The sequence below is a fragment of the Adiantum capillus-veneris genome, chromosome 7, assembly GCF_014529385.1.
Source record: "Adiantum capillus-veneris isolate H3 chromosome 7, ASM1452938v2, whole genome shotgun sequence".
NCBI lineage: Eukaryota > Viridiplantae > Streptophyta > Polypodiopsida > Polypodiales > Pteridaceae > Adiantum > Adiantum capillus-veneris.
In genome coordinates this window covers 62,368,484-62,394,352 of record NC_140937.1, presented here as the reverse complement: position 1 = coordinate 62,394,352, position 25,869 = coordinate 62,368,484, and the positions used below count along the sequence as shown (strand labels likewise).

General features: G+C 44.0%; 1 protein-coding gene across 5 annotated transcripts in view; it reads right to left on the bottom strand.

Annotated features, from left to right (window-relative positions):
- LOC147453959 (uncharacterized) overlaps nucleotides 1–25,869 on the bottom strand; it is an 89,920-nt gene that overhangs the window by 54,486 nt on the left and 9,565 nt on the right. For 3 of the 5 annotated variants that reach the window (XR_015188581.1, XM_086516002.1, XM_086516001.1), the window contains exons 2-9: nucleotides 12,594–12,670; nucleotides 11,130–11,226; nucleotides 10,412–10,457; nucleotides 10,271–10,329; nucleotides 9,852–9,946; nucleotides 9,567–9,594; nucleotides 2,491–2,583; nucleotides 2,307–2,394 (exon numbers count right to left, since the gene is read on the bottom strand). Coding sequence is in view for 4 of the 5 variants with exons in the window: in XM_086516002.1 (XP_086372128.1) it covers nucleotides 2,307–2,394; nucleotides 2,491–2,583; nucleotides 9,567–9,594; nucleotides 9,852–9,946; nucleotides 10,271–10,329; nucleotides 10,412–10,457; nucleotides 11,130–11,226; nucleotides 12,594–12,670 (583 nt within the window). In the remaining variant the exon portion in view is untranslated. Of the gene's footprint in view, nucleotides 1–2,306; nucleotides 2,395–2,490; nucleotides 2,584–9,566; nucleotides 9,595–9,851; nucleotides 9,947–10,270; nucleotides 10,330–10,411; nucleotides 10,458–11,129; nucleotides 11,227–12,593; nucleotides 12,671–25,869 lie in introns of those variants that run through there. The other 2 variants (XM_086516003.1, XM_086516004.1) reach the window with 2 other exon arrangements.

The window sequence follows — 25,869 nt, the reverse complement described above, 5'->3', positions numbered from 1 at the left end:
CATTAATGGCAAAAATGCTTGCTAACCGACTCAAGTGCTTTCTGCATGAAGTCTTGCATCAATCTCAATACGGCTTCATTCCACGACGTCAAATTATTGATAACCTCGCGAATGTCATCATTGGAATGGACTATGCAAAAATATACTCGACGGGATGTCTTGATCATGCAGGTCGACATTGGAAAGCATTTGATACTATTCTTTGGGATTATATTGCGGATACCATACAACACTTGGGCTTTGGGCCTAGGCTATCCCGTGTTGTGCTTTTCTTGTATGCACACAGCACTTCTGCAGGCTTGCTGGATGGATCTCTCACAGAATCTTGGCCTTTGGGCCGGTCGGTAAGGCAGGGTTGCCCTCTGAGTGCTTTGCTTTATGCGATCGCCACTCATCCCTTGTTTATGTATTTGGATTCATTGACTTCCACTGGTAGGCTACATGGCCTGACTTTACCTTCTGGAGGCAGTTTGCAACTTTGCTGGTCAGGCTTATACGGATGACTCTTTGTTTATGCCTCGCAATAACTATGATAGTGTACAGCAGATTATGCATACTCTTCACTTGTTTGGATTGGCAGTAGGTCTCAAAGTTAACTTTTGCAAATCCAAGCTATTGCCTCTGAAAGAGTGTGACTGGCATAAGATATTGTGGCCTGGGGAGATTGTTCCTCCACATGTTTTGGTTCGCCATTTGGGTTATCCGCTGGGTTGGAATGTATCGGCTATGCAAAAACTGGATTGGGTGCTCCAACGTCTGCATTCGAAGTTGAATTATTGGAAACTGTCCACGTGGCCACTTCATGTGCGTCTCAAGATTGTCCAATGCATCCTTATGGCTTATGTGCAGTTTTACTTGCCTTTGTTATCCTAGCCTCGGTTGCGCTTGCAGTCCCTCATGTCCAATATTTTAGAGCATTTTTTGTGGACCTCGTCTAGTAAGAAGGGTCTTCGGCTTCTATCTATGGACAAGCTGTGTTCTCCTAAGCGGCTTGGAGGGTTAAATATTTTGGACTTGAGACGTCATCTTCTGGCTCGGAAAGCTATGTTGTTGCCTGTTTTGGTGGAGCAACAGCAACCCTGGGCTCTCATGGTCACCCATTTGTGTACGCACATTGTCACCCCATCTTTTGGTCATTGGAAACCGACTTATTGGGATGTTGTTTTTGGGAAGCTTGAAGGACACATTCCTGGATGTCCCTTTACTTCTTCTTTGATTGTTGATTGGAAGATTTTCACTTCAATTTTGGCTTGGAATGGTCAACAATCCTCTGTGGGTAAGTCTCTTCGCTTGGAGAGTCTGATGTATGGATTTTGCATCAAGGTAATCAGTTGTGGTCGCTTTCCGAGTCATCCTTGTGGTGGCAACACACATTGTCTCGCATTTGGCACAATCATCTGCCTTTGAATGAATGTGTTTTCTTGTGGCGTTGCTTGATGGGAGCTCTACCTGTTGGCAGTGTGTTACATGCTCGGCATATTGCACCTTCCCACTGCCCCAGATGCCTTGAAGCTGAGAAGACCGTGCCACACTTACTGTGGCGTTGTCGTCACTTCAGAGCCTTCATTCGGCAAGTGTCGACTGCTCTTCGGCTGCGTTTTCCTTCCGGCTATTTTCACAGATGCTTTTGGCTTTTTGGGGTGCTCCAGTCACCGCAATCCTAGTTTGCCGTGTTCTTCACCTGGGTCAGATTTTGGACTATCTGGGCCATCTCACACCATAGGAGCTCCTTAATGCTCCAGGGCACTTCTGTTGACCCCTTTCCCTTTTTAAATTATCTCTTGGTCAAGCGCTGCATTTTGCCTATGACGCAAGAGACATCACTCTTGATACCTACAGGATTTACTTTGACTTGTTTCTAGCCTTCGGAGCCTCATAGTGCTGTGCTTTTTGTATCCCTTTCTTTTCGTGGGTTTTCCTCGCTTTGAGGTTTCCCACTTGTAAATTAATCAACGCAGATTAACCAAAAAAAAAAAGTATGTGTATGTGTGTGTGTGTGTGAGGAAAATTGGCGGATGTCTATGTTTCCCTGCATTTAATTGTGCGTGTATGTGTGAGGAAAATTGGCTGACATCTATGGCTGAGGAAAAAAGTGTGTGTGTGTGTGTGTGAGGCAAATTGGCTGATGTCTATGTTTCCCTGCATTTAATTTCTCTCTCAAGTCTCAGTGCGTCTAATATATACACCAGAACTTGCTTACGATATGTTTGGCCATCTCTATGTCACAGATTGTTGGAGAGTTTGATACAATACTGGTATGAACATGGAAAAATGCTAACAAGAACACTTTCATACATCAAGTGTACCTCTGTTTTTTGCAAATGTCCGTGGTACAAGAAGCTTGGCCAATCGTTGGATGCTATGATCTGAAATGCCGCGCAAAACTTTTACGTACTGCCAAATGCACGATAAGAGAAATAATTTTAGAACCAGAAAGTTCCATGTAATACATTTCAAGTTGTTAATGTCAAAAGCACTAGTCAGAATCACCTTTAGTATCTCCATTTTCTCCTTCACCTCCTGCGATACCTCATTCTTCAAGACACCAGTGAAATCTTCTTTGTTCAGCACAACTAGCTCACACTAGAATTAAAGCAACCATGTACTTCAGCATGAATGTTACATGCATCCTAGAAATTGGTGTGAATGAAAAAAGTATTCAAAAAGGTTGCAGAAAAACTCAGATATGAAAATAATAACAATGCTGAATATAATTATATGTCTAAAGGAGATTACCAATAAGAAGTGAGACTTCCCTATGCGTATAGCCAGTCTATAAGGATTGGAAGCAGATGCGTATAGTCACTTGGCAGACCACTACTAGAATACTACGGACCAGGACCAGGGCTTCATCTATGTATCGGACTCTCTGCCGACGTGGCAGTGAGTCCCATCTACCGACAACCGGGGTCCTTTATAAATCCCCCCCCCCCCCTCCTGAAAAGTTTAAACATCATAACCGTTTGAACACAGTTTGGTGAATGAGCAAGCCCGTTACTCTAGTGGTTTAGCCGTGGCCTCTCCTCGCAGCTGCCTGGGTTCAAATCCTGCAGATGAATGGACTCCTAAGTTCAATCATATTTTTGAATAAACCTTTCGCCCTTTGTGCAAAGGAAGGTGCTTACGACAAAGCAAGTGCGAAAATGTGACATGTTGCACCGGCCCAGCAGGTCAACACCACCGCCACTTGGACGACTCTCAAGGGTGCCACATCCCTGAGAGTCTGAAATTTAGAGAGAGCCCCAGACCAGTGAGGTGAGCCGAGGAATAGCTGGACTACTTTTAACTGGACTACTTGGATCCATGGATGGGACTACTTGCCTGACTATCTTTTGGCGGGAATCCTAAGAGTAGGGGTTTGGCCACCATGGGGCAGTCCTTTCCTTCCCCCAAAAGAGCACCAAGGCTCCTCCCTATCTCTTAAAGATGAGCCCAATCCTCCAAAAAAAGACAAGGTAGCCTCAAACCATGGGCAGTCTGTCCTTCCCTCAAAACAACACCAATGCTCCTCTAGAAGAGCCAATAGTTATGCCAATCCCAAATAGTACCTACTTTCACCGGGTCCATCTTTACACCTACTGAGACGTGTGTCCCAAAAAGTGTAACTCCAATAGGAAGAATTCGCTCTTCTTCCTGTTGATCACCAACCTGTGCTTACACAGTGCCTCAAAAACTTGTAAGAGATGTTTTCTGTGTTCTTCTTCATTCTTGGAGAATATGATGATGTCATCAAAAAAGGTGCCTACAAACTCTCTATGCTCTCAAAAAATATGATCCTTCATCCTACTGAACATTGCAGAAGCATTTCTGAGACCGAAAAGCATCACCAAATAATCGTACGATCCGAAGGATGTCCTAAATGCGGTTTCTTGTACATCTCCAAGAGTGATCCTGATCTGATGATAGCAATTTTTATAATGATTCTGTCGACACGTGAAGAACCCTGCAATCTATCAAGTATAAAATCATCCACACGGTCGCGAAATTGAAGTCGAGTTAGCCACCGGACAGACCTAGGAGGTGGTACCTCTCATTGGTGCTCTTCCAATGACCATCCAAGGAATCATGGAAAAGCCAATTTCCACATTATGAAGTTGGGCAATTGAGAAGTTCTCTTGGGTATGCCTTGGCACAACGAGAATGATGCGACTCTCCAGATCCAAAACCGAACCATTACCGTGATGCAGAACGATAAGCCAGTCGCCCTCAAAATACGGTTGTCCGAACAAAAACCTGAATGAATTATCTAGTTGTTTTAGATACTTATGAGCTCTGTTTGAGGAGGTATTGTTTGAAATTTGTTTGAAATGGATGGTATCTATTTTGAACCTCTCTTGGTGCCAATTTGAATTGTTTGACTCTGGTTTTAATGCTTGGTGATTTACTCCCAGGTGGAGTAGTGAGAAATGTTGTTTTGGTATTGTCTAAACCTCGGAACGACACAAACGGGATGTCTAAGAAGCGTTTCATTGTACATTGGAAAACCTCCGAATGACACAGACGGGATGTCTAGGGAGCATTTGGTGGCGATGCAAGCTGCAGTCTAGGGAGCGTTTGGTTGCATCAGTCCTCTGAACTCATGGCCCGGAACTTTTTAGGTTATTTGCGGGGGGAGTGACGAGGTAGTCGTTACGTAGCTTCATACCGAAGATCGTCTGTCTCGGGCGAGTGCTTAGCGACGTTGTTCATTGTGTCTTGTAGCATGCATATGTGAGCATTTGTGATGTGCCAACCACTGAATATTCCTAATTGAAAGAGATTGCTTGGGTATGTAATTTTAGTGCATCAAGACACCCATTACAGATCAGTGCGGTCTGAGTGTCATGGCTAATTTTCGTACACCTAAATATCAAGAGCTCTGATTTGGAATGAGAATATACTCCTTATTGGATGAGATTTTTTTGGGAAGCCAACAACCCAGAATATCAAGAGCTCCAATCTGGAATGAGAAACTAGCCTCTGGCATGTCTCAGCGTGGGAGTGCAGAGGACAGAGTACCGTCTTGTACTGAGTTGAAGCTATATAAAGAAATACCGAAAGGGGGGCCAAGGTTTGGAGCCAGTGCTCTCTTTGGGGTGGAACTCTGTCACTCCATGTCTCGTGTGTCATGTATCTTTTCAGTTTAGTGTTGTTTGAAGTGCTTAAAGTTGTTCGGACTGTTCTTTTCCATTGACACGTGGTGCCCGTCTTGTTACAACACCATATACATATATGCACAAAGCCTTCATTATTTGGAAATGTTTGCCATAATGGTGGCCCTTTCCTCCAATTCTCGCTAGTTTGAGTTTCATTTCAAGCATCCCTTTGACAAGCTCATCTAGCGTGAAGATTCGTCACTCTTTTGATTCACAAGAGTTGGCTTAATTGGATTCTCAGGTGGGCTAGACACACGAGTCACATAATTTCCCACCATTTTGTCTCTACGACGTTATCTCTTGGCAAGTAGTGAAACCGCGGCTTCAACCTCTTTCCACTCAGTCATCCAGCCTTGTTCAATGTTCTTGTTTTTGAAAGGTAGCTCCACCTTCTCCTAAAGATCTTTGCCTGGTAAAGAAAGTTCAGTCTTCTTGGCATACTAGGTACCCTGTTCTATTGTTGACAATTAAGCATATCGCCACTCAACTCCCTTAGCAACTCCATTGGAGACAATCCTTCTTTTGGTCAGGCAACCCATTCCCAAAAAATCCTCTTTGTAACCCGTTCAGAGTCTTCCATGAAGTACTCTTCCTTCTTTGTTGAAAGCTTCCCAATCTTCTCCATGATTTGCTCGTATCTCCCTTACACATACTCAAAACTCATTGCCATATTAATTGCAGGCACACGATCAATTTCCATCTCCTTTACATAGTGCCACAAGAACTTTGATACAACTTTCCCATTAAATTGATCCATTTTATCCACAATTGAGTGTAAAGCATTTGTGGTAGACAGGTCTTTCCTTTCTCCAACTTGTTGTTGCATAAGCAATGCAAATGCTTGAAACATTTGCATCGAATTAGCATCAAAGCGTATCCCTTGTTGCTCTTCTTGATCCATACCTTATAAGCTTTGTATCGGAAACCTTTGAAAACGCTTTTGAACCCTCACCCTAGAATGTTTCGCATCAAGTTCACCAAAAAGTATGTCGAAACTATAGCCAAGAAGGCGCCGCACCTCTAACTGTGAAATCTCATGCTTTAATCGACAAGAAACGCCACTTATTCGAAAAAAAGAAACATAATTTTGAACAACTTCAGTTCATACATGGAAGCTCCACTTGCCAAGAACAATTCAAAACTCGTGTGTGCGCGATGATTTCATGTAGCCTCAACCCCAATTGCACAGATACACTATGTGTCTATCCTATTAAAAACCCTACCTTCTCTGGCACACTCACACGCTTGAAAACAAGGTCGAAGCCTCCAAGACTGCACTTGCACACCATTGAAGAACCCTAAGTATCCTCTAAATAAAGTGTCGATATTCAGCCATAAGCAAGCACCCTCCCTTGCTTAAAATTACTACACCGTGAGTGATGTGGTATTTTGAGCTATTTTTGAACTAGAATCGGAATTTCACATCCATTTTATTGCTTGTTTAAGCCAGTTTTGGTGCAAAAACGGCCCGTTTTGAGCATAAGAAGCCTGATCAAGCCAGGAGGAAATCCCTGACTTTGTGAAAAAATTCCCTTCAGCTCAATTTTCATGCTAAAACTCATGTCTCCACTTGTCAAGACCTCTAAACACATCATTGACGGTTGCACATGCCAGTTGCTATTTTTGGATGGTGTTCACACGCATTGAACTTTCTGCGTGAAATGAGTGTGTGAGCATAATTCACTTGACTTATGTACATTATTAAACGAAAGTAGGCATGTTCTAAAGTGAGAAAACACGCAACGGCGCCACGTCTAAGGCCACGACTTACTAATAAGGTATGTACATGACTGCAACCACGGCAACCGCTTTCACACATATGACACTATTGTATCATTTGCTCCCATGTATTAAAAAGTATAAAAAGTGAGGTGAGCATTTTCATTTCAGGTTATGTACTCGTGACAGCACGACAACGGTACTTATTTTTATACTGATAATCATAGAAGAGAATTGTCTGGGGTCACTTTACAACGGTGCAGCCATGCATTGATCTACCGAGTGGCTCTCAAGGCCTCACTCATAAAGGCATGTGGGCCAAGAGCAAATGTTATATACCTTCATAAGTTCAGAATAGTCTGAACTCAAGAATTATAAGAGGGAATAAAGCACTCATAAAACTATAAAAGCAAGGGACACAAGAAAAAAGGAAAAGAAAAAAAAAACTAATCACTTTATTTGCTATGAAACAAAACTAGATAAAACAAAACATTATTAACTTAAAAATGTTTTTAGAAAAGGCATGCGCAGAATAAGTTGACGCAGCTTGCTTGGCTAAAACTTAAAGCAAGTACTCAACTTTAAACAAAAAAGGATAAGACATCTTAAAAACTTAATCCTAGAAATCAAACTTCACACAACAACTTCAAAGGAACAAAATCTTAAGTCCTAACGTAAGCTAAATACGAAATCGAAAAATGAATACTACTACAAACCTACAAAGAAGAGGCTGCAAATAACCAAACAAGTACAAAGATCCAAACTTGACAAAATGTGACAAAATGTGACAGGAAGAATAAGATTATCACCTTTATCATGCATAGCTTGGACAACAACTATGACATCCCTTCTCATGTCGCTAGTGCCCAAGAGTAGGTGCAGGTTTGTGTAGAGGTCATTCATGCTTTGAACGTATTCTACAAAACCGACGAGCTGAGTTTCTATCACCCTCCAGGGTGATTGGCATGCTCAGCCATGATAAAGGCTAGCAAATGTTCTAAAAACAAGGTGTCTAAAAGCTCTGCTTACCAAAAGCTAGCCCCAATAAGTCAATGGATTTCCAAAAACTGCAAAAGCAGCTCACAGCCAACCTATTATGTCAGCACCCGTGTTTTATGGTATCATTTTCCTAATTCAAATTTGTTTAGCTTATAAGGGCAGACTACATGGGACAACACGAAAGACATTCAAATGTCCCATAGGCTAGACCTCAGCAAAACGAAAGGCTTTGGTTCATGTTTACAAGGAATGGCCATTTTCAGGTCTTCGTTCCCAGTTCCCACTCCAACTTCCCATTCCGAATCCCCGTTCCATGTTTCAAACGTGAGTATCCGTAACAAGGAATGGCATTTCATGCCCATTGTCATTCCCCCTTCCGGGTAACTATGCTTTGGTTCTTCAATCAATGAAATCATATTTAATCAATAAGTCCCATTGTCATTCCCCCTTCCCGGTAAGTATGCTTTGGTTCTTCAATCAATGAAATCATATTTAATCAATGGTGTGTTGTACAGATTGGGCAACGATGGAGTTCTAAGAAGATGTGTGAATGAGCTAGAGAGGGCAGAAATACTGGTAGCAGCTCATGAAAAAGGGGATGCAGGAGCTCACTTTCTATATTGAAGATTTTACAAGGTGGCTTGTGGTGGGAGGACTCAAAGAGGCAAGGTGACTTTTCAAGAGAGCATTCTTCCGTCAAACCAATAACATCTCGCAACGCATGGGAACAATATGCAGCTACTTTGTCACTCTGTCAGGCCAGCCTCCTATGCTAGACCCACCTTAGCCTTGTCCAAAGACTTCTACATCTTTTAGTGCAAGTATGGTTTGCAATTTGCAGCGGGATTTCCGGTACCCGTCCATAGAGCCTATGGTCTTTCTCTCTCCCCTTCTTCCAGCTGGGTCTAGTATTGGCACATCATCACTTTGTGACACCGATTCTCGAAGATCTGGCTACAGTTGGATCAAACTGTCTCTATGGCTCCTTGTGGCAGTCCTTCACAAGGCATTCCATCTCAGAAACTGATTTGGCTTACCAATAACCATAATGTTCTGCAATGACTTAATGGTCCCCTTCCACACAAAAGATGCACTATCTAGAAATTCTATGGAGAGAGCACTACCACTCTAAATAGATGGGCCTATGACTCGAGCTGTATAGAGCTAGTCAAAGGCATCCCAAAAATACGCGCAAATAGCTAAAGTGCTATGGGCACCTGAACTACGCTACAAGTGCCGGAAAGGGTATCTGAAGAGGAGAAGCTTGTATCTGTTTCCTCCTCTTTTTCAAACCGATCTATTTTCACTTTACAAGATGGAAACTTCATTTCTGAGTTTGTAATTTTAGCCCTTATGTCAACAGTAGTTTCATCTTTCTCTTGCAGATATTGACTGCCAATTTAGCATGCATGCTGCAAACTGATTATTCTATTTTGCTTGTACTTGTTCCACTCTTCTAATTTAATCATCATGAATGCATATATGTTTCCATCAGCACCTCAAGTCACATTGCCAATGCCACGATGCGCATGCAGAGAATCTCCAAAGCCCACTAGGTCTTTAAAGTCGTAAATATGACTTTGGATCTATCATTCATCCCTCTCAACAAAATGAGAAATTACAGCATGTATAAAAATCTTAGTGAAATTGAAAATAGTTTACATTTCGCAAAAGTTTATTGAAAAGAAATGAATCATGAGGATACAATCTTACCTTCTCTTGAGCAACTACTGTCTCTGTTCTGCAAGAAAAACAAAAGTTAAAAAGATAATTATACACCAGAATCATCCGAGTAGAAAACTTCCTTGACAATGCCGTTTATTAGCTTGCAAACCAAAAATGACAAGATTTAGTTTGTTTCGTTGATAAGCACAAGCACGAGCGTTGACCAAATAAAAACAGTGAAAACACCCATTCTGTAGTGAGACGATCTAGTGCAAGAATGCAGATACATACAACTTAACAAGAGGAACTTTATACATTGTATGGAAAACAAACCTGCAACAGTCTTCTTTCTCAAGAGCAGCCTCTCCAAAGCAGTCACCAGATCTTAAAAAAAAGTAATCATGCCCCCTTTTACTGCCAGTTATGACCTGAGCAAGTCCAAAATGAGAATGTTTACTGCAGTTCCAAGACAATCCTTTTTTAATCATTAACACCACTCTACATGGTAAGGGGTGATGCATTCTCTTGCACATACAGGAATCCACCAGACTTAAATGCCCATAGAGCAAGTACAACAGTACGAACATTTTGCCATACTGAAATAAGGACAGCAATACACGTAGCATTTGCAATAATAACATATGACAAAAATAGCAAACAGAAACTCCTAAAGCAGTAGTCGATTTTAAAGTCACTGCATAATCATCTAGTGTTCTCTCTTTCAGTCTTATCAGCTTCAAAAATTGTTATACCTTAACAGATCCTGTGAAAATTATGTACAGCGAAGTTGCAAGTTCCCCCACTTTATAGACTGCACAGATGCAATGGAGTTTATAAAGGTGGCTTATGATACCAAACTTAGCAGGCTTTTGCTTTTCCCACCAAACTCTTACCAACAGAATTGGCTTCAGCTTGGACATATTTGAAGAGTTTGCAAACCTGTCAGCAAGAGTCACTGCTTTTTCAACTTGATACTAAATGAACTTCTATGGACATTGAAGGAGATATATTATCACTGATCTTATTTCACAGATTATGACATTAATATTTTCCATTTGTAACTAGAGTTTTAAGCCAATAAGCTATTGAATAGATTTATAACTAAGTATCAGCATGTAAACACAACCATAAACACATGATATTAAATGACCAGTGTTGCCAAGTCCATATGGTGAAATTTCCTATGAACATGGTTCAAAACACTCAACCTTATAGACACAATTAAGCATAAAAACTTACAAAGAACACGTCATGTGATGCATCTCATTGGCAACTGCTACCAATCTAGTAAAATTCAAGCAAACACAAGCTCATAGCTAGAGCATGCCACAAACTACAATCCCCGCCATTTCAACAACATAGAAAAAAATATATATCTAAGCTATCAGCCAATAAGCATTCAAATGCTCAAAATAAGAACAATGTGACTCTCCAAAACCATTGGGCACAGGTTTCCATGATAGAAACCCCTTTCAAGTAAAGTAGGGTTAAGGTATAAAAAACATGTTTCATATGAAAGAACATGTTAAGATATTTGAGATGCCCATCAGACTACCTCTACCATAAAAATTTAACATGAATGTCTTTGTCCAGATTAATAAGATAGATTACCTCCAAACGTTTCGAAAATGGGAGATTGCTTATAAACTTGACATTCAGAGAAAATTCTTCAAGTATATAAAGTTCATTGAAGGTCCTTTCTTCAGAGCTTTTTCAAACCAGAAACTGTGTTAGTATTTATCCAAGTGTATGTTAAGTTATGCAATTGCTAAACCAAGCCATAACAAGTTTACACGGCCTTCTGACAAGATTCAAAGTGTAGCAGTCTTATGTTGATCATGCAGCACAACCTTTAAGAATATTGATTTGATAGATTCTTAGGGTATTAGTAAGAGGGTGGAAGACTTTTGGAGAGGCTTGACAGAAGTTATGAAGATACCTACAGAATCATTTGGGGCGGCAAGGCTAGTAAACGTGCTGCAAACCCTTTTTTTGATGAATCTGTACATTTGTTTAAAGAGAGGATTCCCATGAAGATAACTAGCAAGCAAACCTTTTTTCCATGAATCTGTACATCAGTTCCACCCTTCTGATACCGTCACATAGAATGTAGGATTCACAAGCTTTACTGAATCAAGATTATCTATGAGAGAGAACAGATAGAGCCACATGAGGTCGCAATTGATATTGTGTGATGTTTGATTATACCTGCCAGATCCCAGAATTGTAGAGATAGACAACGCAAGACAGTACATTCTCAGGCTTCTCTTAAAAGAAAGGACAACTTCAGGAAAGAGTGGCAGAGGGGACCTAGGACACAATTGCTAACATAGACATGGTTTGTTAGGATGATTCTATCCTATGAAGCATCTAACTTTCTAAGATAGCTGATTGCTAACATGCCCAGAATTGTAGAGATAGACAACGCAAGACAGTACATTCTCAGGCTTATCTTAAAAGAAAGGACAACTTCAGGAAAGAGTGGCAGAGGGGACCTAGGACACAATTGCTAACATAGACATGGTTTGTTAGGATGATTCTATCCTATGAAGCATCTAACTTTCTAAGATAGCTGATTGCTAACATGGACCTTATACGTCCACAAAGCAGCCCATAATCCCTCAAACAGTTTATGTCTTTGTGTAGCCATAACAAAGTGCTCCCATTTACTCAAGTAAAGGGATCGTAAGAATTTAGATGTCCTAAGAAAAATTTGAGCTAAATTTTTAATTCCTGCTTTGAAAATGATATGACCCTAGGGTGACGTGTAATGAGAAAGTAAACTGAGTGCAAGGACCACGACCTCTAAACATTTCCAATTTGAGAAGAAAATAGAATAGTTTATCTTTTGGACCACCTCCTATCATCATTTCCAATTTGAGAAGAAAATAGAATAACAATAATGTGTTTTATGTAATTGTCAGAAGGTTCTACACAGATGCAGAAGTTGCTAACAAAGAAAAAGATGAAGACTGAGAGCAATGAAGCTTATCACACATAAAACATCAGAAGATTTTACAGAGATGCAAAATCGCAAACAAAAACTAGATCTAGACTGAGAACAGTGACGCTTACCACTTCTTCAAAACATTTCGCCTGCTTTCAAGTTGGAAATGTGCCAAACCACGCCATCCCTCTGGCAAGGCGAGAGTCTGATGTCAAAATCATATGATTAATTTTCTACGATTGCAAGCTCAAGCAATAAAAATATTTGGATAGTTTTAAACCTATAGGTGATTGTAACTACATAAGTGCAAATGTATTTTTGTATGGGAGGGCTTTTGCATGGCTCATTGCATGCAAAAGCGCAAAAATCAGGAGAGAGTATACAAAATATCCACGCATAAAGGAAATGGGAGATAAGAGTCACAGTGGTGGGGCATACCTCATATGGAAACCCATCATGATTACATGGCACGCAGAACAGGATTGTTTTTAAAAAGAATGAGCAAGGAATAGGAACAAAGATACGGAATCGAGTCCAAGATGGAATACGTAGCCCGGAAAGCTATGGGGGTCTGAACGCCCCTGGGCTGGCAATAGAGAGAAAGGTAGCGGAGAAGTATTCAATTCGTAATGGAGTACTTTTCAAGCAAGGCAAAGTGTGTGTGTCCGTCCATGAGGTTATCTGCAAACAAATTTTGTTCAAGTGTCATGAGGCACCAAGTGCACGACACCCTGGCATACACCGTACTTTTGCCTTGGTAGGCCGGTATTTCTATTGGCCGCACATGAAAGCTTTTATTGAAAAGTATGTGCAAGAATGCACGCAATGTCAATATAACAAACCAGAACGTCAAAAACGCATTGGGTTGTTACATCCAACAAATTTCCGATAGCAAATGGACAAGCATTTCTATGGATTTTGTAGTTGGATTACCCCGAACCAACCGTGGTCACGATGCCATTTGGGTCGTCGTCGATCGACTCACGAAGATGGCGTGATTTATCCCTACACGTTCCACTATAAAGAGTCACAAGTTCGCTCAACTCTTTGTGGAACCTTTATAAAAACTATATGGTTTGCCCGACGACATTGTCCGTGATCGTGACTCAAAATTCACAGGCAATTTTTGGCAAATGGTCTTCCAGAAATTGGAGACCCGTCTGTGCTTATCGCCCTAAGATAATCCTGAAACTGATGGACATCGAATGCGCAAATCAAACTATGGAATACATTCTACGAGATACTGAAACCGGCCCGTGGGGCGGTAGGCTTTGGCTTTCACCCAGAATTCTTTACTTTACTTTAGACACACACACACACACATAGAGTACTTTGCAAAAGAAACTTGCGCAGGAATTAACACTTAAGCACACACACGGCTCGGAAGCTAGAATGCTCCGAGCAGACGCCGACAACCTGTAGGCCCCAAAATTGGCGCCCCTTTCAGTATTTCTTTATACTTGGAGAGGGTAAATTACAAAGTAGAATCCTGGGAATCCTTTACCAGTATCCCGCTAGATACCACCTCTTTTGGCCAAATTTCGGCAACATAACAGCCCCAAAACTTGCGCGAAACCAATTCCCCTACTGGAACTCACTTCCACTGGCATAAACCCTCTGATTCCTGACCAAAAACAGTAAATTCAGCACGCTGTATTTACTGGTTTTTGCCCTGTTTTCAGCCCCAAACAGTCCCCTAATTGTCCTTTGTCAATGGGGCACTATTCCCAATAGTTCTGGCGTCCGTATGGCTGAAAAACAGTCAATTTACAGCGCATACACAGTGCTGAAAACGCGCCTCTATGGTGAGGTTATGACCCTCATTGGTGCTTACTTTGGAGTAGCAGTTAGCTACCCCTGTTCCTGCTCAAGGAGGCTCTTGCCTCAGCACAAAAGCATGAACCCAGACAGTTGTACATCAGTCAAATGAAGAGCCCTCTTGTGGGGCATCACATAACTGCACGTAGGAGAGAGAGAGAGAGAGCAGTGTGTAGCGTGGAGGGCATCACTCCTAGCACTACACTGTACATGAGAGGGAAAGAAAGCACTCCATAGCTCTTAACATATGACAAACTACAAAGTGAGGCCTCTCCCAGCCGCTTTTTTTGAATGAGGCAAGTGCACTGAATTGTGCCACTTGGCACGATTACAAGCTTTTTCCCGTTTCGGGGTTGCCGGCTAAAAATCTCCCGACTGGTTGCCCAGTTGACTTTGCGGCAAAGTTGTAGAATGTTCCCCTTGTCATACCAAAGGTAGTGACGCGAACACATTTCATGGCCCAAAATAGCAGTTCCCTAATTTTTAGGAGATGCTTCCGTTGGGCTCCCACTGGTCATCTGACCATCTATCCTCATTGGGACCGCATCCAAAAGTGCAATGTGGCCCAACTGTCGAATACTTTCAGTTGGTGATCTGACCTTGACTTTATGCCTTTATTGAGTTCACTTCCTAGTATCCACCCACTTGCTAAGTGCGACGGGGAGACCTACATGACCTTGCACTGAGCCTAGACATCCTCTTACTATACGAATTACAATGCTGACCTACTTCCCGTCTATGGGTGAAACTACCGTTCACATTGGCAATAAAATGTCCGACCATTTGCAACTTCAAAAAGAGGGTCTCAAAAATAAAACAAAAATCATTGGAAAGAAACCAACAACTAAGGTTAGCAATTGCCACGTCCTCGTGACATAGTTAACAGTTGCCGCATCCTCGTGACATACCCCCTCTTGAAATTGCAAACATCCTCGATTGCATACCATAAATACACGCCATTGATGATCTTGTGTTGTTAGCACTCTTTTATCATCGCATGTATCCGCAAGAAAGGTCGTAACACATAGATACAAATGACTTAATGAGGCCTTCATACTTTTGTCATTTCCATCTATTACACTGAATTCATATGTACATTTGATGTGCTAGCTCTATCATTACCCCTCCTTTGCACACGTTGGGTTGGGGCATAGGTAGGCTGTAACCCAAAGGCTTCAAGGTAAAGCTGCAAGACATTTGGTGACTCTGACAGTTCATGCTCTTCCATCCACTTTGCATCCATAGGCGAATAGTTCTTGAACTTCACCAAATAACGTCTTGCAACCTGTCCTTTAACTTTTCTGTCCTTATGTGCCAAAACTTGCTCAGATACTAGGATCTCATCTTGTTCTTCAACTTCTGGCTGATCCTCATCTGGCATATCTTCCGGCACATCACCCACGAAGGGTCTTAGAAGACTCATGTGAAATGCATTATGAATCTTCCACACATCAGGCAATTTCGACCTATAAGCCACATCGCTGATCTTGTCAAGCACTTGAAAAGGCCCACAGTAACGCATACTGAGCTTAAAACAGCCGTTCCTTGCCCTTCATCTTCTTTAACCTTGCCTTTTTGAACCTTAACAGAACCCAATCACCAGGTGATAGCAGCAATTCACGACGGTGACGATCAGCAGCCTTTTTCTGCTTTGCCTGAGTCTTCTCCAAGGCAACTTTAATTTTCTTATACATTTCATCCATGTTCTCAACATATCGATCTGCCTCAAAGATCTTGTCCTTTGTATGCAAAATGGGAGGAACCTTTTTGCCGCCTTCACAATCTCAAAAGGGGCTTTGCCAGTCGACGAATGCACCGTATTATTGTACGCATACTCAAGCATAGGCAAATACTGTTCCCACTTGCCCTTATTATCTGACACATAGCATTTCGGCATATCTAAGACAGTAGAATTAGCCTCTTTTGACTGTCCATCAGTTTGTGGATGAAACGAAGACGAAAACTTGAGCGTAGTGCCCATGTTCTCAAACAATCCTCTCCAGAACAAACTGGTCATGCAAGGATCACGATCACTAACAATCAATTGTGGCATACCATGGATGATGGTACTTAAACACATTGTACATGAACAAGCGTGCCATCTGATCAAATTTTATCTTCTTCCTGACAAGGATAAAATGGGCTTGCTTGTTGAACCTGTAGATAATGGTCCATATACCATCATTCCCTGTTGGCGTTCTTGGAAGATTAAAGATAAATTCCATAGCAATGCTTTCCCATGGCTTATTCGGAATCGGCAGTGGTTGTAACAGCCCTGGTGCCTGTCAAACTTCACCTTTTGGCAAATTATGAATGCTCGCACAAAGCCATCCACATCTCTCCTCAAGGTAGGCCAATAGAAAAATGTCTCTACCGCTTTAACTATCGCATCAATACCACGATGCCCTGCATACGGTGGAACATGACTCTCTTCCATGACCTTATGTCGCAATGGCCTAGTGACACAAAGTCTACCATGCATCGTCATAAAACCATCTCTGAGGAGGTAGTGCTCATGATGTTGCCCCTCTTGCAATTGTTCAAAGATCCTTGAAAAATCTTCATCGGTAGCATATTGTTCCTTCATGTCATCTAACTCATGATGATAAGGAGTAGTATGCATTCTTACCAAGAACACTGACCTCGCGCTCGCTGCCGCTGTTCCCCCTGCTGCGCCATCGCTATCCCCCTGCCCCGCCTGCCCCCTCGCTATCCCTGCTCGTCCGTTCGCTGCCCCCTCCGTTTCGCGCTGCCCCTGCCCGCGCGCTACCGCCAGTCGCGCCGCCATCCCCTCCCCCATCACCCCCGCCCGTTACCGCCTATGCTCCCGCAATTTCTGCCTTTGCCCCCCCCCCCCCCCCGGCCGCCTGCTTTCCTTATTCCCGGTAGCTTCTTGCATTTTGGCACCTACAGCACTGTTTTTTTTGGGGCAGTGCTCGGCGCACCCAGTTGAAGAATCTTCCCACCGCCCGTTCTTACACCACAGCAGTAGACACAGATGGAGGCTCCAGCTCCGCCACAGAGGGACTCGCCCGAAGCCCCCTCGCCCGACCCCGCTGAGCCCACCATTCGACTTGCTCTTTCGCCGACAGAGCAAGCGAGCCTAGCCGCAGAGGTATAGCGATTGCAAGCGACTTCTGTCATCTGCAAGATTCTCGACACCCGACCTAGTAGAGGAGAGCTGCGTGACCTTCTCCAGGCCCGCCTTCTCGCAGAGGTGGGCAAGATCTTGGACATACAGATTCTCAGACGAGGTTACTATCAGATCGAGTTTGAGACCTCCGAGATGGCGTCCAAGGTCATCGCCATGAGTCCACTGACCATCCGAGCAGCACGTGCCCACTTCCGACAGTGGAGACATAGTTTCGACCATGCTTCGGATGTTCTAGTAGAGGAGGCAGACATCCCCATCTCAGTCTGCTTTCTGGTTTTGCAGAGGGAGTACTTACCACTTTTATCCATGATCGGCTCAGTCATTGGGACTGTCTTGGAGACACCTCGTACGGCAGCCTCAGTAGCTGCCAAGGCAGCTGGCATTCCCTCAGTTCGAGTTTTGGTCAGAGACACTCACACGCTCCAGAAGGTTATTCTTCTGCCTCAAGTGAGTGGGGGTTGGTTTAGACAGAGTGTGGAGTATTCGGGCCTCCCGATCCAGTGCTTCATTTGTCGACAGATGGACCATCTAGCGAAGGCCTGGCCACGGAGGAGGCCTCGACCTACACCACAGCCTCAGCCCCAGTCTGCAAGGGCTGGCCAGCAACCACAGACAAAGACAGCGCACACATGCAGAGCCACCCTCTGAGCCTGGGGCTCCAGCGGAGGAGAGATGGCAGCAGGCACGTGGTAGACGACAACAGGGGCCACAGCATCAGCCTGGCACTCAAGGTGGTCCTCAGGTGCCTACTCAGCAGCAGTGAATTCCCACGGGGAACCGTTTTGGTCCTCTTGAGCAGGAGGAGGTCCCTGCTCCAACCCCCACCCCAGCTTCACTCTCGACCCTCGACAGCCCCCCCCCCCCCCCCCCCCCCCCCCCCCAGAGTTCCCCCCCCCCATCCCCCCCCCGCCTCCTCATTCCCCCCGCCTCTGCTTCCGCCGCCTCTTCCCCCGCCACTCTGCCTCTGTCGCCCCCTCCCGCCCCTCTTCTCCCCCCAGCTCCTTCTCCCCCCCCTCCTGCTCCAGTTCCACAGTCGACCCAGGGGGCAGGGCCTTCTCCAGCGGCCAGGAGATCTCTTGACAGCGCCTTCGCCATGAGTCGCCTAGCGAGAGAGGGTCAGCCTTTCTTACGGCCCCCTCTACAGGTACAGACATCTTCCCTTGCAGCTATCCCTCGTGGTCTGACGAGCATTGACATCCGACGCCGATGGGACTTCTTCGACTACGGCTTCACTTGTTTTCTCGGTGACCCCTCAACAGACCATGAGGCAGCCTGCTTCAAGGTCCATGTTTTGTTCCTTGCCACTAGGGGGACAGAGGCCTTGGACTCATCAGTTGGTTTCTCCTTCCGCCTTTGTGGCAAGCCCAGACATAGTGGACTCTCGACTCAATGTTGGGATGGTTGCACACTCAGGTCCTAGAGTTCTCTCACCACATGGGAGAACTAGGAGTTACAGACATGCTTCAAACTTTGTGGCCATTGGCCAAGTTTGCGGTGACACCTCCAGACTCAGCAGGATGTAGGCACATTGTGGTTTACTTCTTTGCTGATACATAGTGCTTGCCATGCTATGTATACATTCATGAGGACTCCTGGACAGAGGAGGTTGCTTTACGTACGGCTCGCTCTGCTTGGGCTTGGGCCAGGCACTCATTGCAGTCACGCCTATCTAGAGGACGCTCGGATGCGGATTACTCCCCATCCAAGCCAGCCTCGAAGATAGCCCGTCTAGCTGCTGCGGTAGCATCTGTTCTCTCTCGCTCCCCATGAGGATCGTCTCATGGAACGTGCAGGGACTAGGTGGGCCCCAGTTTCAGCGTAAGCAGGGCCGACTGCGTCAGGAGCTTCAGCGTTGCCTTGTGGGAGGAGAGATTGATCTCCTTATGCTTCAGGAGCACCGTCTGTGTGAGACCCGCATTAGACGTTGTGGTCAGCTCTTGCGTGGACGATATGATACTTTTTGGTCAGCTGCTTTCGGACCTGGAGGCATCCAGGGTGGGGTATGTATGACTATTGCGGACTCATTGCAGCAGGCCATTGTGGGCAGAGGGATTATTGTCCCAAGCAGGGCTCAGTGGATTACTATGCAAGTTTAGGGTGGCCTAGTGGGTTTCCTGAACATCTATGCGCCCAATGTGGCGAGTGCTCGTGCAGAGTTTTGGTCACAGATTTTTGAGTCTCTGCTGCAGGCAGAACATTGGTGCATAGGAGGGGACTTCAACATGTTGGAGGACCCTTCTGATAGGATTGGTGGTAGCCACGCTACTGTGCATGGAGTTGAGTTGGCAACTTGGGAGAGGTTTTGTATGACTCTGAGGGTCTCTGATGCGTGGCAGCACTCTGGTTTTGTGAGGCCCCCAGACAGTCTTTCCTTCTCTCAATCGGACCGCAGAATGGGAGGTGTTGCTAAATTGGCTTTATCTGACAGAAAAATAATTCTAAATGAATTATTGGATTTATAAGTGAGAGGGTTTTCTCACTTGGAACACCAAGAAAATAATTCTAAATGGATTATTGGAATTTTAAGTGAGAGGGTTTTCTAACTGGAGACATCCGAGTACAGAGTATTCCTAGTGCGTCATTCAAAGTAATGATGGGAGCACTGAGAACGGGAATATCTGTAAGGCCACCAGGAACGGGTACTTTTGATGCGTCACATCGGATGGGTGACAGGGACCATCGGAAAGAAGTATCCGACTATCTAGGAACGGACATCTTTGATGCGTCATAGGATGGGTGACATAGAGCATCGTGAAGGAGATTGTACCGTAAGTTCGGTAGGAAAGGACTAGGTGATGGGTATTCCTGATGCGTCACAAGGTGGGTGACAGGTGCATCGGAAAGGGGATATCCATAGTCGAGAGGAAATCCGAACTGAAAAAGAGGAATACGCGTAAAGACGCAAGCACAAGAATAAAGATGGGTTCTGAGAAGCTTTTCTTAAAAAGCGGAATATTTTAACGAGTTTTCCGGGAAGAGCAGACGCTTTCCTGCGAGGAATCTATGTTTGCATTGCATTCGTCCATGTGGTTGCATCCAGGGACGCTTGGGAAGTGTTGTGAAAAGCATTGTTTTAAACTTATAAGGTTTTATCGAGTTTTTGGGCAGGTTCAGACCAATTTTAAAATATGCCAACCGTCCACTTAATAAGTGGGCAACCACTTAGAAAATAAAGCAACAAAACCAGCCAACGAATTCTCTCTCCCTATTTCGGGTAGAACAGAAAAAAAAAAACGAAAGAAAAATTTTAAAAAAATGTATAAAAAAAAAAAACGGCCGCGATCTCTACGCGAGCAGCTATTCATGTTGTAGCGAAGAAGCTATAAAAGCACCACATGCCCTCACTGAAGGGAGGTTACCAACGCGAGCAAGAGAAGACTCTGCCGCCAGAAGACGCGAGAGATAGCGAGACTACGAAGCACGGAAGTCGCTTTTTCCGCACAAGAGCGACAGGTATCTATTGTGGATTCGCCATACGAATTGTTGTCGCGTGTTTGCGTGTGTGTTTGTAGGTACTTCATCGCGAAGGAGAAGCAAGAAGGCTTCAGCCTACGCTTGGGAATTCCGGAAACGGAATTCGGAAATTGTCTGCGAAGTCTCGACTATGAGTACAGACGGAAAAAGGATTGAGAGCTCGTCTCTCGGATTTCCCTTACGGGAAGGAACGACCATCGAGTCAAAAGATTTAGAACGGAGGGGTTTTCTCCGGTTCTTGTGCTTGTAAAAAGATTCTGCCGAATAAAGAATTCTCTTTAAGGGGGGGGACCAGCCCAACTTTTGGTCCCCAATACTGTGTCGATCTTCTCACTTTATCTCTCTCTCTCTATCTATTTCTCTCTATATCCTCTAGCTTCAATATTAAGTGATAAATTTTATTTATCCAAGTATATTTTATATTGCTATGCACTCCCGTTTGTGACAGTGGTATCAGAGCATGGTCTCCTCTCTTTCTCTGTAAAGGAGGACGACTCTAGGAAGATACGGGAAGAAGCCATGACAAGCCAAGAGAGAAGTAAGCAAGCGGAACCCTAAGTCCTGCAAGGAAAAGCTCGCAGAGTTGGAAATTCTTTTTTCTCTTTGCAAGAAGTCGACACAAGGCTTGGGATTCTCTGAGAAGGCGACAAGAGCATGATGCTCAAGAACTTTGAGAATCCAAGGAGCGGAATGCTCGAGATTCTTCAGAATCCAGAAAATATCCATGAACGTCAATCCAGAACTATAGCCATGAAATCCCGTCATTCCGGGAAGGATATGAAGAAGGTCTCTAGACCTAGGAACACTTCCAGTCAAGTTTGATACTTTTGACGGAAGGGAAGATACCCCGAAAGCTACCGCTTTGATTCGACAAGTTTGAAGTTGCCTTTGCAAACGGCAATTTCTGAAAAAGCGTCGAAGATGAGGCATGCGATTAAACACCTCAAGGGGATTGCAAGTACTTGGTGGTATACCAAAGCTCTGCAAGGAACTTACAACAAGACTTGGATTCAATTCAAGGCTGAATTTTTCGACAAATTTTTTTCCTCTACACTTTGAGGAAGGCATCCAAGAAGATTGGGATGGGTTTGCCCAATAGGAACACGAGTTAGTCAAAGCTAGTAGTGGTTCACTCTTGCCAAGGTAGCTCCACTCTCGATCCTCTCTGAGGAAGGAAAGATGAAGAAATTCAACAAAGGTCTTGCCCAAATTTTGTAGACGCATCTGCAAAATACTTTGCAGAAGATGGTAGAGTCAGCAATAAAAGCTGAAAGTGTACACCTTAGTGTACATAGAATCCAATCCCCGTAGTGGGACGGGAATCATTGAACACAAAAAGTTTGGAGTAAGGGAATTCAATCTAACTCGTGAGTTCTTGAATAGAAGACCCTCGAACTTTAAGTGAGAGGGCAGGTTTTCAATCAAAGTTACATCTTTGAGGAAATCATAAAGTGCATTGTGCTTGTTTGCTCTGTTGCACAAGATATGGTTATGTCTAACCGGGACTACCACTCTCGAGTGTTTATGAGAGCAGGATCAAACTGAAACATTGTTTTCTGAGATGAATTGGTTTGCTTAACTAGCCGGAAGGTCAACTATTGATCTGGTATCCGGTAATTCTCGAACAGATTACCTGCTACTGCGGGTAGGAAATTATGAAGGAACCATTTTGAGTTTTCAAGCAAAGAAAAGCTTTCATGAAGCTTGAGTACTCTTTAAGCCCACACCCCCTACACGGTAAGGGAAGATATGGTAGTGCTTTTTGCACAAGTGAATAAACACTCTCTTTAGGAAGGAAGGAACAAGCGACGACTACGGCCAGTGCTTGAGGAATCCAAGGATTAAAATCCTAGATTATTTGATGAGCGGGTTTTGCTCTAAGATCGAGCCAAGTGATCATCAAGTTGAGCGTCTTCGCTCTAAGGATCTTACGAAGGGAAGGTAATTTCCCAGGTTCACCGAAACTCTAACACAGCTTAAGAATTATGTACACGTTTGAGTACATGGATAACACACGAAGATGCAGACCTATGCCAGGAACTGGACGAGAGTTTGTTATACTGTCTTGAGCGGCTTTTTGCACGCAAGGATATTCCGACACGAGAATCTCTATTTGAGATGTGTTCGGTAGAAGGAATTTGATTTTCTCTACGGAGAAGAGGTTTTCTGATAATCGTTGATCATTGAGTACGCTATGTGCTTTTACCATTACAGAAGCAACTTTTGGTTGTGGTATATGTTTCTCCATGAGCAGGTCAAGTAGCATTTACACGCGCTGCTGCTGGAATAAATTCGAACTATTATGTTCATAAGAATATAGCTCGCCAACCGTTTCAAAATGCTAAGAATTACATATGGGAGAACATCCCTGAGAATCAAAGAAGGTTCGCTCTATTGTGAACCGAATTTGAACGTACGTTTAGAAAATGCTATGGCTAGAATCCTATCTGCCTGAGATTTTGCAAGGCGTCATTGATGCTTGCAAGGAGGAAAAGATTGAAAGGAAGTGCGCCGTGCACAAGGAATCTTCGGATTGGAACCGTCCGCCTACGTTGAGAGACGGCCCGAAACAAGAACCTTCTTTAAGGTGATCACAGACTTTGTTTGTGGAGGAAGACATCGAGATTAATATTCTTATGATTTGGGCATTCCCTATGTGGGAGGACACAGGAGGTTTAATATCTTCAGGACTAATAGCGCAAGGTTATGTGCAAGGACAAAGACCTAGATTGATTTCTAGGAGAATTATTCTTCTCGGGATTGAGAAGGTGGAATTGAGTTAACAGATTCTTGGATAAGGAAAACTTCCGATCTGTTGGAAAGACGTGAATGATGAGTTCTTACATGGCTCGTAAGTTTAATGAAAGGTGAAGGATATCCTCGAGGTACTATAGGACAGACATGAAACGGGTAAGTATTGAATTATTGAATTTTTGTTAAATTTAATTTTTAAGTTCTCTTTTGAGAAAGGACTAGCTCAACTCACCATTGAGCAAGATTTGGAATCTTTCCGGTTTCTCCCCGGCAATTCAGTTGGACCTCTACAATTAAGGACAACTGTCTATAAGTGAGAGGGATGTTGCTAAATTGGCTTTATCCGACAGAAAAATAATTCTAAATGAATTATTGGATTTATAAGTGAGAGGGTTTTCTCGCTTGGAACACCAAAAAAATAATTCTAAATGGATTATTGGAATTTTAAGTGAGAGGGTTTTTCTCACTGGAGACATCCGAGTACAGAGAATTCCTAGTGCGTCATTCAAAGTAATGACGGGAGCACTGAGAACGGGAATATCTGTAAGGCCACCAGGAACGGGTACTTCTGATGCATCACATCGGATGGGTGATAGGGAGCATCGGAAAGAAGTATCCGACCATCCAGGAACGGACATCTTTGATGCGTCATAGGATGGGTGACATAGAGCATCGTGAAGGGGATTGTACCGTAAGTTCGGTAGGAAAGGACTAGGTGATGGGTATTCCTGATGCGTCACAAGGTGGGTGACAGGTGCATCGGAAAGGGGATATCCATAGTCGAGAGGACATCCGAACTGGAAAAGAGGAATACGCGTAAAGACGCAAGCACAAGAATAAAGATGGGTTCTGAGAAGCTTTTCTTAAAAAGCGGAATATTTTAACGAGTTTTCCGGGAAGAGCAGACGCTTTCCCGCGAGGAATCTATGTTTGCATTGCATTCGTCCATGTGGTTGCATCCAGGGACGCCTGGGAAGTGTTGTGAAAAGCATTGTTTTAAACTTATAAGGTTTTATTGAGTTTTTGGGCAGGTTCATACCAATTTTAAAATATGCCGACCGTCCACTTAATAAGTGGGCAGCCACTTAGAAAATAAAGCAACAAAACCAGCCAGCGAATTCTCTCTCCCTATTTCGGGTAGAACAGAATTAAAAAAAACGAAAAAAAAAAAAAAAACCCGGCCGCGATCTCTACGCGAGCAGCTATTCGTGCTGTGGCGAAGAAGCTATAAAAGCACCGCATGCCCTCACTGAAGGGAGGTTACCAACGCGAGCAAGAGAAGACTCTGCCGCCAAAAGACGCGAGAGATCGCGAGACTACGAAGCACGGAAGTCGCTTTTCCCGCACAAGAGCGACAGGTATCTATTGTGGATTCGCCATACGAATTGTTGTCGCGTGTTTGCGTGTGTGTTTGCAGGTACTTCATCGCGAAGGAGAAGCGAGAAGGCTTCGGCCTACGCTTGGGAATTCCGGAAACGGAATTCGGAAATTGTCTGCGAAGTCTCGACTATGAGTACAGACACAAAAAGGATTGAGAGCTCGTCTCTCGAATTTCCCTTACGGGAAGGAACGACCATCGAGTCAAAGATTTAGAACGGAGGGGTTTTCTCCGGTTCTTGTGCTTGTAAAAAGATTCTCCCTAATAAAGAATTCTCTTTAAGGTGGGGGGACCAGCCCATCTTCTGGTCCCCAGTACTGTGTCGATCTTCTCACTTTATCTCTCTCTCTCTCTCTCTATATCCTCTGGCTTCAATATTAAGTGATAAATTTTATTTATCCGAGTATATTTTATATTGCTATGCGCTCCCATTTGTGACAGGAGGAGTGAATCTATCGCGGATAGATCGCTTCTACACTAGTGACCACTTCAGTGACTTGGGAGGGTCAGTGGGCATCCTGGCAGGGACCTCCTTCTCGGACCATGCACCAGTGATCCTCACAGTGGCAGACAGGCAGAGGAGTCGAAGCACGATGCTTCGCATCCCTGAGAGGGTCTTGTTGGACTCAACACTCAGAGAGAGGGTAGAGGCTCTCTGGACAGAGGGCTTGGACAGGCAGGATTCTCCTGCTGACATAGTGACCTCAGGCCTAGCTCAGATTAGCCATTTTTTTCTCCAAGAGTCTCTAACTCGCCGGGGGCTGCAGCAAGAGAGGCGGAGCAGCGTCTCAGACGGGGCATTGCTTCGTTACAGAGAATGCAGGAG